At 44.1% G+C, this 13,683-nt stretch overlaps 1 protein-coding gene across 2 annotated transcripts in view; it reads right to left on the bottom strand.

Annotated features, from left to right (window-relative positions):
• Positions 1-400: 400 nt before the first annotated feature.
• The window catches only part of LOC132765914 (zinc finger protein 665-like), a 49,018-nt gene continuing 35,735 nt past the window's right edge, over positions 401-13,683 (bottom strand). The window contains exons 1-2 of one of the 2 annotated variants that reach the window (XM_067465325.1): positions 8,415-8,470; positions 401-3,031 (exon numbers count right to left, since the gene is read on the bottom strand). In XM_067465325.1, the coding sequence (XP_067321426.1) occupies positions 1,507-2,763 (1,257 nt within the window). In that variant the 5' untranslated portion in view covers positions 2,764-3,031; positions 8,415-8,470 and the 3' untranslated portion in view covers positions 401-1,506. Of the gene's footprint in view, positions 3,035-8,414 lie in introns of those variants that run through there. The other variant, XM_067465324.1, reaches the window with a different exon arrangement.

The raw sequence follows: 13,683 nt of genomic DNA on the forward strand, positions 1-13,683 counted from the left end.
TGCATTATATGGCAGATTAGATGAGGCCATATTTTCAGTCCTTCTGCCCTAGTAACAAATGTTCTGAATATATGGCACTGGACTGATAAAGTCTAGATATTGAATTTTAAAGCAATATACGAAATATCTAACATGTAATATACAAATTAAACATCACAAAAATAGAATATCCAAAGATGGGAATAATTGACAGCCATTTTTTGAGAAATTCTTACAACTTTATTTATTTTTGGGTCAATCAGTTTTCTAGAGGCAAGCATGTATAAAATGGCAAAACAAATATTCTTAAAACCAAATGGAAAAAAATATCACAAACTGAAGGAACGGAAGAGAATTTCTATCTCTCTTTTAAACACGTTTCATGTTCACTGGTGTTTGAATACAGATAAACTAATTAACACCGTAAAAATCAACATTCAAAAAGCAAATTTTAAAAAAGAACTACACAGTAAAAATCTCATATCCACAGCGGTTACATTTCTGACCATCAAACTGCGTAAATGATTAAACACCATCAAATTCCCTCATTTCCATTCCTTTGCATACTATAGCATTGTGTTGGAGGATCTAGAGATACCATCTCTAGAAATTTGCTTAATCGTCCGACACAACTCTATGGCAACTCCTGGGGATTGGGATTGGCGGCTCTAAGGGTCTTGGTCCAGTTAAGATGAATATATGGTTTCACCCCTGGAGTTAAAATCTTCAATTTATAATGTTAATCAGAACAGTGGGGTTTGTATTTAGATACAAGGTGTGTGGATATGATGTCTGATGCTAAAATGCCATTTAACCTTTCTCCAACTCCTGAGCAACTAGCGCTATTGGGTGACAATTCCCATTATTCTGATTCCACAAGGTGGATAATCAGAACTGATGGGAGTTGTCATTCAATAACATCCAGGGATCCAAACTGGGTAAAAAAAACAACTAAAGAGCACCAGCCACTATATAAAAGAATTATAATGTCATAACCTTATTTCCTGGTTTTGTGTGAAGCCAGGAAATTAGGCCATGCTTTAGACCTGGCCTGTGTATATTTGAAACAAGGGAGAGGGTTGTGATGGAAACGGGAGCAATGAAGGGGAGAGCCAGGTTGAGGGATAGGAAATGTAAACTGTCAGTTGGAATTTTGTTTTGTACCCTAATGTATGCTTTTGAAATAAAGCCTTCCCACTTTGTTAGTAAGTTTTTCTCCAGAAAGCCACAGATCCGGATATATAGTTGGATCTGCACATCCACAGATTTTCCATCTATTCAACAGCCCTTTGAAGCTGCTATTCCAATTTGGTTAAAAGTATGGATGCATTTCGATAATCAAACATAGTTCTTGAAGAAGCTGACTTAAAATCTAGCATGCATATATACTTAATTTATGGAAAAGGGCCAGAAGACCCAAACTTTAATAAGCACCCAATTAGGAAAATTCTGATAAGAACTTGGAACAAGCTCTACATCAGTTTTTTGAAACATAGTAAGTTTCCCCTTTTCACTGAAGGTCTCACTCTAGGCATTTGAATGTTGTCCCCGCGCATGCATCCTTTGATGAGTAGTAAAACTTGTATGATGGCTGAAACACTTTCCACACTCCGTGCATTGATATGGTTTCTCTCCTGTGTGGCTTTTCCGGTGCCTGGAAAGGTGTGACTGTTGACTGAAGCTTTTCCCACAGGTGGTGCACTTAAATGGTTTCTCACCCGTGTGGGTTCTTTGGTGCAAAGTAAGGCTGGTACTCAAGCGGAAGTTCTTTCCACACTCCATGCATTTATACGGTCTCTCGCCTGTGTGGTTTCTTTGATGAATACTGAGACCTCCGCCATTACTGAAGCTCTTTCCGCATTCTTGGCATTTATATGGCTTCTCCCCTGTGTGGGTTCTTAGGTGTGTATTAAGGTGCGGCTTTTGGCGGAAGCTTTTTCCACACTCCGGGCAAGTATATGGTCTCTCCCCTGTGTGGGTTCTCTGGTGCAGAGTTAGTTTCCCTGATTCCCGGAAGGTCCTTCCACATTCCAGGCACTGATATGGTTTCTCTCCTGTGTGGAGTCTTCGATGCAAAGTAAGCTCTTGACTCTGACCGAAGCTCTTTCCGCATTCCATACATTTATATGGTTTCTCCCCTGTGTGGACCTTTCGATGTGCAGAAAGGATAGTGCTCAAACGGAAGCTCTTTCCGCACACTTCACATTTAAATGGTTTCTCCCCTGTGTGGCTTCTTCGGTGACCAGTAAGACTCCCACTGTTATTGAAGCTTTCTCCACACTCGAGGCACTGATATGGTTTCTCCCCTGTGTGGAGCCTTTGATGTGATTGAAGGCTACCGCTTAAACGGAAGCTCTTTCCGCACTCCAGGCATTTATAAGGCTTTTCACCTGTATGAATTCGTTGATGTGCTCTCCAATGTCCAGGATCGCAGAAAGTCTTCCCACATTCTGTGCATTGATATGGTTTCTCCCCTGTGTGGAGTCTTTGATGCGTATGAAGGTTACTGTAGTAACGGAAGCTCTTTCTGCACTCCAGGCATTTATAAGGCTTTTCACCTGTATGGAGTGGTTGATGTGTTCTCAGATTTCCAGCACTGCGGAAACTCTTCCCACATTCTGTGCATTGATATGGCTTCTCCCCTGTATGTATCATTTGATGTCTAGTAAGATTTCCTCTAATGTCAAAACTCTTGCCACATTCCATGCATTTAAATGGTTTCCTTCCTGTGTGGGTTCTCTGGCGTGAGGAAAGAGTCTGACTCTTATTTTTTTCAAACTCCATTGATTTCTTTTCAAACTGCCCAATAGTGCTTGAAAGGTTGTTGAGGGTTTTCCCACACAGGGAACACTTTCTTCTTTTCTCACCTTCTTGGATCAGACATTCGTAGACATCAGAGAAATGGAGGGAGTTCTCATCCTGCTTCTTGACTTATTTTCTTCTTGTGCCACTTTTATTCTCAACAGTCTTTATTCCTACTTCATCTGTGCTTCCTTCCAATGGATTCACAGATAGCTACTTAATGGATTCACAGATATATCCCTGCCATTACCTGCTTGGGGAGAAAAAATTTAAAAAAATATTTTATTTTTTAGTGCAAGTTTCTGTATACATAAAAAGTGGGGGAACAATGGGTTAGGCTAGAGCAGTGGGAATAATAGAAGAGTTTGAGGGTGGGAAGAGAGGGGTGGGGGGAGTCACACATACACACAGAAAACACATTCACACATATGCTTGCACACGCATACACTCATCTCTCACATTCAAGAAAGGGCAGGAGTCTTTGGGGAAGTGCACTTCCAAGTTATCTAGGATGCAGAAATATTATCTGACTTAAGGCCAGTGCCTTGTTATCAACTAGATTTTGTGCCTTTAGGCTTATGTGAGATCTTCTTTCTGTTGTATCTGGAGGTTTTATTTTCCTTTTCGAGATATTTTAGGAAGTTATTCCAATCCATTCTCTTGGCATTATTGCTGTTTGGGGATATTCTTTGTGTAAGTAAATCCATATTCATAATAAATTAATAATAAATTGTTAAACATGTTTTATTTGTGGGCAGGGAGCCAGCCTGGTGTAGGTGTTATAGTAGTCTTATTACTGGGCTTGAATCCCCACTCAGCCATGAAACCCACTAAGTGATCTTAGGCAAGTCACATTCTCTGTCTCAGAGGAAGGTGTCAAATCTTGCTTAGAACACCTTTGGTTCACAATAGGATGGAAATGATTTGAAGGCAAACAAAAACAAAATTTTTGTAGGTACGGGGTTGGAAAACACTCAACAACCCAATAGAATAGTGGACGTGTTGCTACAAGTAGCGATGAAATGCTATCAATGACTGCAAGGGAAGAAGGGGCTCTATCCTTTTAAGCACAAAAGGGAGAGGATACTTGTCTGAGGGCCCTTCCACACAGTCATATAACCAAGAATATCAAGGCAGAAAATCCCACAATATCTGCTTTGAACTTGGATATCTGCGTCCAGGCTGCTATATAACAAAGCAGATAATGTGGGTTTTTATTCAGCTGTGTGGATGGGGCCTGAGAAAATGTACAGCTACATTTTGGGACAATTTGGAAAGCCACTGAGTGGACTCCTCTGCTAGCCCTGTGTGAGTTCACTGATGCTTGCTTCGCAATCCCTGAAGCTCTTTCCAGATTCCATGCATTTTTAAGGTTTTTCCTCTGTGTGGGGCATAAAATCCTAGAGCTGAAAGAGACTACAAGAACCACCCAAATCCCTGCCATATAGGAACACACAATGACAGTAAGTCCATTGACAGGAATGCTGAACTCTGAGTGTAGCTCTTCACACAATCCAATATATCCTATGACTTCTCCCATTGTGGGTCCTTTGATAGGTGCACAGATTGTCACACCGACTAAAGCTCTCTCCACATTCCATGCAGTTATATGGCTTCTCCCCTGTGTGGGTCCCTTGATGAGAACGTAGACTTCCACAGCCAGAGAAGCTCTTTCCACATTCCAATACATTTATATGGCTTCTCCTCTGTGTGGGTCCTTTGATGGGGTTGCAGACTTCCACTAAAAGAGAAGCTCTTCCCACATTCTATGCACTTAGACTATTTGACAAACCGCATCTCCCTCTACAGACCAACTCGGACACTGCGGTCATCGGAGGGGGTCCTCCTCTCAGTTCCATCCCCGTCCCAAGCATGGCTGGTGGGAACGAGAGAAAGGGCCTTCTCCGTGGCTGCCTCCCACTTCTGGAACTCCCTCCCTAAGGAGTTAAAGATGGTCCCCTCCTTCCCTTCAATACCCCCTCCATCGCTTCAATACTGGTGGTCTTTGCTTCTTCCAGCACACTGACATTTGTCCCCCTGTCTTTCCAAGCTATTTGAAGGCAGTTACTCTACTCTGAACTCAAGAACAGGAAACATAATAGAATCATAGAGTTGAAAGAGACCTCATGGGCCATCCAGTCCAACCCCCTGCCAATAAGCAGGAAAATCGCATTCAAAGCACCCCTGACAGATGACCATCCAGCCTCTATATAAAAGCCTCCAAAGAAGGAGCCTCCATCACACTCCGGGACAGAGAGTTCCACTGCTGAACGGCTCTCTCTGTTAGGAAGTCCTTCCTAATGTTCAGGCAGAATCTCCTTTCTTGTAGTTTGAAGCCATTGTTCCATTCCCTAGTCTCCAGGGCAGCAGAAAACATCCTCCCTATGACTTTCCCTCACATATTTATACATTTATTTATTTCCAATATTTCTATCCCACCCTTCTCGGCCCCTGAGAAGGGGGATTCCGGGCAACTTACAAATCAGCCACAATTCGAAGCTTCAATATAATACTAATATAAACACAAATAGCAAAAGTTTAAAACAGTAAATAAAACATTAAGATAAAAACAGGTTAAAAACATTGTCATCAACCATATAGCCATTTCAGTCCGGTTCAATATCCAAGGTACTGTCATGGTTGCTGTCCAAAGGCCTGGTCCCAGAGCCATGATTTTACCTTCTTCTTAAAAGAAAGGAGGGGAAAAGCCGACCTGATCTTGTTGGGGAGCGAGTTCCACAGGTGTGGGGCCACCGCCGAGAAGGCCCTGTCCCTCGTCCCCACCAAGCACACTTGCCCTCACTGGTGAAGACTCCTTCTTTGGTGGCTTTTAAACAGAGGCTAGATGGCCATTTTCTGCTGCCCTGGAACTAGGACGCGGAACAATGGCTTCAAACTACAAGAAAGGAGATTCCATCTGAACATTAGAAAGAACTTCCTGACTGCGAGAGTCATTCAGCAGTGAAACTCTCTGCCCTGAAGTATGGTAGAGGCTTCTTCTTTGGAACCTTTGAAACAAAGACTGGATGGCCATCTGTCAGGGGTGCTTTGAATGCGATTTTCCTGCTTATTGGCAGGGGGTTGGACTGGATGGCCCATGAGATCTCTCCCAACTCTATGAGTCTGTCTCCTGTCAGCCTTCTTTTCTGTAGGTTAAACATGCCCAGCTCTTTAAGCCACTCTTTATAGGGCTTGTTCTCCAGACCCTTGATCATTTTGGTTGCCCTCCTCTGGACAAATCCCAGTTTAGAGTCAACATCTCCCTGCAACTGTGGTGCCCAGAATTGGCCACAGTATTCCAGATGTGGTCTGACCAAGGCAGAACGACTCCATGCAGTGTGCCTTCCTTGAATAAGGAAATAATTCCCTGCAAAATGTCCTCAGAAGCACTTTAACTACTCGTTGGGTTGCTTTCGCTTCATTTCTTTTAAAACCCTCCTACCAGATACATCCTACCTCTGTTCATGCCCAGTGTTTATTTAATTTAATTTTTAAATTTTAAACCACTCCACAGGTTTTTAAAATTCTTGTGTGTTATTGTTTTATATGTGATTTATATAAATTGTATTGTTTTTGCTTATTGCTTTTTGTTTTGTTGATGTGTTGTTGGACTTGGCCTTATGTAGGCTGCTCCGAGTCCCTTGGGGAGGTGGTGGCGGGGTATAATTAAAGTTTTATTATATTATTATTGTTATTATTATTATTAGATTGTGTTTCTGCCTGGAAGAAGGCATTGAACTGTATTGGTCCTTGGGGTCTCCTCCAATTCTGATTCCATGAAGTGTCTTTGAATCAGCTTGAATTTTAATTATATTATTATTATTATTATTATTATTGTTATTAGTGTTTCTGCCTGGAAGAAGGGATTGAACTGTATGGTCCTTGGGGTCTCCTCCAATTCTGATTCCATGAAGTGTCTTCGAATCAGCTTGAATTTTAATTATATTATTATTATTATTATTATTATTATTATTAGATATAGACTGCCAGAAGGGACAGAGTTTCATCTATGCTGATGATCGTGCCATTACCACTCAAGCAGGGAGCTTTGAGATGGTTGAAAAGAAGCTCTCCGAAGCTCTAGGTGCTCTTACTGCCTATTACAGGGAAAACCAACTGATCCCTAATCCATCTAAAACACAGACATGCGCCTTTCACCTTAAGAACAGACAAGCATCCCGAGCTCTGAGAATTACCTGGGAAGGGATCCCACTGGAGCATTGCAACACACCCAAATATCTGGGAGTCACTCTGGACCGTGCTCTGACCTACAAGAAGCACTGCCTGAACATCAAGCAAAAAGTGGGCGCTAGAAACAACATCATACGAAAGTTGACTGGCACAACCTGGGGATCACAACCAGACACAGTGAAGACATCTGCCCTTGCGCTATGCTACTCTGCTGCTGAGTACGCATGCCCAGTGTGGAACACATCTCACCACACTAAAACAGTAGATATGGCTCTTAATGAGACATGCCGCATTATCACAGGGTGTCTGCGCCCTACACCACTAGAGAAATTACACTGCTTAGCCGGTATTGCACCACCTGAAATCCACCGGGAAGTAGCAACCAATAGTGAAAGGACCAAGGCAGAGACATCTCCAGCCCATCCCCTGTTTGGGTATCAGCCAGCACGTCAACGACTTAAATCAAGACATAGTTTCCTTAGATCTACAGAGATACTCGCTGGAACACCTCAGCAAGCGAGAGTCCAAAAGTGGCAGGCCCAAACCCAGCACCTCAATCCATGGGTGATACCAGATGAGCAACTCCCCCCTGGGCACACAGAAGACTGGGCGACTTGGAAGGTGCTGAACAGACTGCGCTCCGGCACCACGAGATGCACAGCCAACCTCAAGAAATGGGGCCACAAAGTGGAGTCCACGACATGCGAGTGTGGAGAAGAGCTAGTGTGGAGAAGAGCAAGCCACAGACCACCTGCTGCAATGCATCCTGAGCCCTGCCACATGCACAATGGAGGACCTTCTTGCGGCAACCCCAGAGGCACTCCAAGTGGCCAGATACTGGTCAAAGGACATTTAATCAGCTACCAAGTTTGAAAAATCTGTTTTTTTAAAAAATCTGTGTGTTTGTTTTGTTCTGTTAGAAATGTAATACAATGGTATGGTTGCTGATGACACGATAAATAAATTAGATTGTGTTTCTGCCTGGAAGGGATTGGACTGTATGGTACTTGGGGTCTCCTCTATTTCTGATTCCATGAAGTGTCTTTGAATCAGCTTGAATTTTAATTATTTTTTATTGTTATTATTAGATTGTGTTTCTGCCTGGAAGGGATTGGACTGTATGGTCCTTGGGGTCTCTTCCATTTCTGATTCCATGAAGTGTCTTTGAATCAGCTTGAATCCAAGGCTCTGTGTCCCAGTCTCCAAAGGAGTAAGAGACAAGCCTGTCCCATCCTCAATTCTGAGAGAGAGGGAGAGGAGGGCCCTGCCTCCATCTTGGGAAGGAGAAGGAGGCCTTTCTCTCTTTCTCTCTCTCTCCCTCTTTCTCTGGCCTTTCCCCCTCTCAAAGGACCAGGAGGGGACCCCATCCATAATATCCCCCACAAAAGAAGCATAGAAACATCCCCAAGGCCCTCCTTCCCCAACAGGCTCCTCCGACCTACTTCCTTCCTTCTCCTTCTCTCCAAAGGCTTCCTCTTCCTGCCCCAGAAAGACCCTCCTCGCCCCGCCTCCGGAAGTGACATCAAGGAGGAGGTGGAGTCCAACGCCTAGGAGCCATGAGGACACGCCCCCTTCGTGACGTCACCCTGCCCCTCCCTCCCTCCATAGGATCATAGAATCAAAGAGTTGGAAGAGACCTCATGGGCCATCCAGTCCAACCCCATTCAGCCAAGAAGCAGGAAAATTGCATTCAAATCACCCCTGACAAATGGCCATCCAGCCTCTGCTTAAAAGCTTCCAAAGAAGGAGCCTCCACCACACTCCGGGGCAGAGAGTTCCACTGCTGAACGGCTCTCACAGTCAGGAAGTTCTTCCTCATGTTCAGGTGGAATCTCCTTTCTTGTAGTTTGAAGCCATTGTTCCGCGTCCTAGTCTGCAAGGAAGCAGAAAACAAGCTTGCTCCCTCCTCTCTGTGGCTTCCTCTCACATATTGATACATGGCTATCATATCTCCTCTCAGCCTTCTCTTCTTCAGGTTAAACATGCCCAGCTCCTTAAGCCGCTCCTCATAGGGCTTGTTCTCCAGACCCTTGATCATTTTAGTCGCCCTCCTCTGGACACATTCCAGCTTGTCAATATCTCTCCCTGAAAGAGTCCTAAAAGGCGGAGGAGACCCAGCCCAAGCCCTCCCGACAGATGGCCGTCCAGTCTGCTAAAAAAGCAGCAGCCTAGGCTTTTTCACATGTGTTGCTTTGCATTTATACAACGCAGGAGAGGAACAAGGAAAGGAAAGAGGAAAGGAAAAATAAAAAGAGAAAGGAAAGGAGAAAGGGAAAGGAAAGGAAAAGGAAAGAAAGGAAAGGAAAAAGAAAAGGAAAGGCATACCTAGAATCATAGAATCCTTGAGTTGGAAGAGACCTCATGAGCCACCCCCATTCTGCCAAGAAGCAGAAAAATTGTGTTCAAAGCAGCCCCAACAGATGGCCATTCAGCCTCTGCTTAAAAGCCTACAAAGAAGGAGCCTCCACCACACTCCGGGGCAGAGAGTTCCACTGCTGAACAGCTCACACAGTCAGGAAGTTCTTCTAAATGTTCAGATGGAATCTCCTACATAAGAATAAAAATAACATAGCAATATAAACATCAAAACAAAGGACATTTGAAGAAAAAAAAAGGATTTGGTCCTAACTTCATCCATCCAGATAGCTGGGTTGTGAGTTTTCTGGGCTCTATGGCCATGTTCCAGAAGCATTCTCTCCTGACGTTTCGCCTGCATCTATTTCAGGCATCCTCAGAGGTTGTGAGGTCTGTTGGAAACTAGGAAAATGAGGTTTATATATCTGTGGAATAATGTCCAGAGTGGGAGAAAGAACTCTTGTCTGTTTGAAGCAAGTGTGAATGTTGCAATTGGTTGCCTTGATTGGCGTTTAATGGCCTTGCATTTTCAAGGTCTGGCTTCTTACTGCGTGGGGGAATCAAAAGCCATCGAAATCCACAAGCATGTGGACAATTTCAACAGAAAGTAAGGAACCATGAAAATGAACAAAATCTGGCTATCAGTACTGTTTTAAAAAAACCTCTAAAATCATAACAGGAAATAAAGAGCAACACTTAAAAAAAGAAAGTGACAAATACAAGATACTCCACTTAGGCAGGAAAAACGAAATGCAAAGATACAGAATGGGGGACGATGCCTGGCTCGAGAGCAGTACGTGTGAAAAAGATCTTGGAGTCCTCGTGGACAACAAGTTAAACATGAGCCAACAATGTGATGTGGCGGCAAAAAAAGCCAATGGGATTTTGGCCTGCATCAATAGGAGCATAGTGTCTAGATCTAAGGAAGTCATGCTACCCCTCTATTCTGCTTTGGTTACACCACATCTGGAATACTGTGTCCAATTCTGGGCACCACAATTCAAGAGAGATATTGACAAGCTGGAATGTGTCCAGAGGAGGGTGACTAAAATGATCAAGGGTCTGGAGAACAAGCCCTACGAGGAGCAGCTTAAAGAGCTGGGCATGTTTAGCCTGAAGAAGAGAAGGCTGAGAGGAGATATGATAGCCATGTATGTGAGAGGAAGTCATAGGGAGGAGGGAGCAAGCTTGTTTTCTGCTTCCTTGGAGACTAGGACGCAAAACAATGGCTTCAAACTACAAGAAAGAAGATTCCATCTGAACAGGAGGAAGAACTTCTTGACTGTGAGAGCCGTTCAGCAGTGGAACACTCTGCCCTGGAGAGTGGTGGAGGCTCCTTCTTTTGGAAGCTTTTAAACAGAGGCTGGATGGCCATCTGTCAGGGGTGATTTGAATGCAATATTCCTGCTTCTTGGCAGAATGGGGTTGGACTGGATGGCCCATGTGGTCTCTTCCAACTCTGTGATTCTATGATTCTATGAATCCCAATTGTCCCTTGCAGCTCTTTTGGAAACCTGTCATCCCAATGAGGAGGGGGGCTCCTGGCATGGAGTCCTCCAAAGCACCTGCGAGCCCACCCTGCTTCCTAGAGAGGCAGGGCATTGTTTTGCCCAGGAAGTCCTTGGAGAGAACAATCCAAAGAGCATCGATTCCGCTTCCGCTTTTCTCTTTGGCCAGGCGGGAAGGCTGAAAGCAGGGAAAGAGGAGCCATGAGGAGGTAGGGATGCCATATTGGGGTTGCTGGGGCTGCAATATTGGCCTGATGGGGAGCTTTCTTGGGGCCACCAGGTGTAATCCTCAGGGAACAGGCTGCAATGTTGGGTGCAAGATGGGAATGAAGGAAAACTTTTGGCCTTGAGTTTGGAGATTTCTTCCCTGTATGTCCCTTTCTTCCTGCCCTTTGTTCCTATCATTGTTTTGTTTAAAAATGTTAGACCTGAAATACTGATAAGCCCTTTCTATATATCAATACCCCAAAGCTGGATAACATGGGAAATATATCAGGATTTATGCTGTTAGAATCAATTGATCAAGTCACATTAGAAGCATAAATAGCAGGTGATAAACCCTGATGGCCTAGCAAAATTTCCGAATCATGTAATTATTTATAATTTGCACATATTAACCACCTAGTCTATTGGGTAAAGGTAGTCCCCTGACATTAAGTCCAGTCATGTCTGACTCGGGGTTGCGGTGCTCATCTCCATTTCTAAGCTGAAGAGCCAGCGTTGTCCGTAGACACCTCCAAGGTCATGTGGCTGGCATGACTGCATGGAGCGCCGTTACCTTCCCGCCAGATCTACTCACATTTGCATGTTTTCGAACTGCTAGGTTGGCAGAAGCTAGGGCTGACAGCGGAAGCTCACACCACTCCCCGGGATCAAACCTGCGACCTTTCGATCAACAAGCTCAGCACCTCAGTGCTTTACCCACTGCGTCACCAGGGGCTCCAGTCTATTAATCCTACATTATTATACAATGCTCAATAGAATCACAGAGTTGGAAGAGACCTCATGGGCCATCCAGTCCAACCCCATTCTGCCAAGAAGCAGGAATATTGCATTCCAAGCACCCCTGACAGATGGCCACCCAGCCTCTGTTTAAAAGCTTCCAAAGAAGGAGCCTCCACCACACTCCGGGGCAGAGAGTTCCACTACTGAACGGCTCTCACAGTCAGAAGTTCTTCCTCATGTTCAGATGGAATCTCCTTTCTTGTAGTTTGAAGCCATTGTTCTGCGTCCTAGTCTCCAGGGAAGCAGAAAACAAGCTTGCTCCCTCCTCCCTGTGGCTTCCTCTCACATATTTATACATGGCTATCATGTCTCCTCTCAGCCTTCTCTTCAGGCTAAACATGCCCAGCACTTTAAGCCGCTCCTCATAGGGCCTGTTCTCCAGACCCTTGATCATGTGTCGCCCTCCTCTGGACACATTCCAGCTTGTCAATATCTCTCTTCAATTGTGGTGTCCAGAATTGGATACAATATTCCAGGTGTGGTCTAACCAAAGCAGAATAGAGGGATAGCATGAGTTCCCTGGATCTAATTCAATAATTATGAATTTCCTTGAGGCAGAAACAAAAACTGAATATATCTCTATATCTTTCTATATTGAGATAACATCAATGCAAGACCTCAGTAAAAAGTGTTTATAGGTGTAAATGAGAGATTGTTTACAAGGAAACAATCCTGTGCCTTGCACTTCTTACCTACTGTTAGGATTTTTGGGAGTTGAAGGTCAAAACATTTGGGGGACCACAAGTTGAGAACCACTGCTCTAAACCTGCAATTGAACTGCGTTGAACTGCATGTTCATATAACTGACCATATAATGTCGTTTCAAATTGCATTCAAATTGTCAGTTTGGATACAGCCTTGTGTATCATACGCACCTTATACACACATACTGGAGATAATTTATACTATTTTGAATAATGCTGTACATGAAACAACCTTTGTGTCTAATGTATTGTGGAAGGCTTTCATGGATGGAATCACTGGGTTATTGTGAGTTTTCTGGGCTCTGTGGCCATGTTCCAGAAGCATTCTCTCCTGACATTTCACCTGCATCCATGGCAGGCATCCCCAGAGGTTGGAAACTAGGCAAGTGGGGTTTATATATCTGTGAAATGTCCAGGACCTCACAACCTCTGAGGATGCCTGCCAAGGAGAGAATGCTTCTGGAACATGGCCGTACAGCCTGGAAAACACACAGCGACCCTGGCTCAGGGGAAAGAACTCTTGTCTGCTTGAGACAAGTGTGAATGGCCACCTTGATTATTATTTAATGGCCTAGCAGTTTCAAGGTCTGGCTTCTTACTGCCTGAGGGAATCCTTTCTTGGGAGGTGTTACCTGGCCCTAATTGTTTCTTGACTGCAATTCCTCTGCTTTTTTAGTGTTGTTCTTTATTTACTGTTTTGATTTTAGAGTTTTTTTAAATACTGGTAGCCAGATTTTGTTCATTTTCATGGAGATATGATAGTCATGTATAAATATGTGAGAGGAAGCCACAGGGAGGAGGGAGCAAGCTTGTTTTTTGCTTCCTTGGAGACTAGGACGCGAAACAATGGCTTCAAACTACAAGAGAGGAGATTCCATCTGAACATGAGGAAGAACTTCCTGACTGTGAGAGCTGTTCAGCAGTGGAACTCTCTGCCCCGGAGTGTGGTGGAGGGTCCTTCTTTGGAAGCTTTTAAACAGAGGCTGGGTGGCCATCTGTCAGGGGTGCTTTGAATGCAATATTCCTGCTTCTTGGCAGGGGGTTGGACTGGATGGCCCATGAGGTCTCTTCCAACTCTTTGATTCTATAATTCTATGGTTCCTTTCTGTTGGAATTGTCCACATGCTTCTTGTGGATTT

Source organism: Anolis sagrei, chromosome 2, assembly GCF_037176765.1.
Source record: "Anolis sagrei isolate rAnoSag1 chromosome 2, rAnoSag1.mat, whole genome shotgun sequence".
NCBI lineage: Eukaryota > Metazoa > Chordata > Lepidosauria > Squamata > Dactyloidae > Anolis > Anolis sagrei.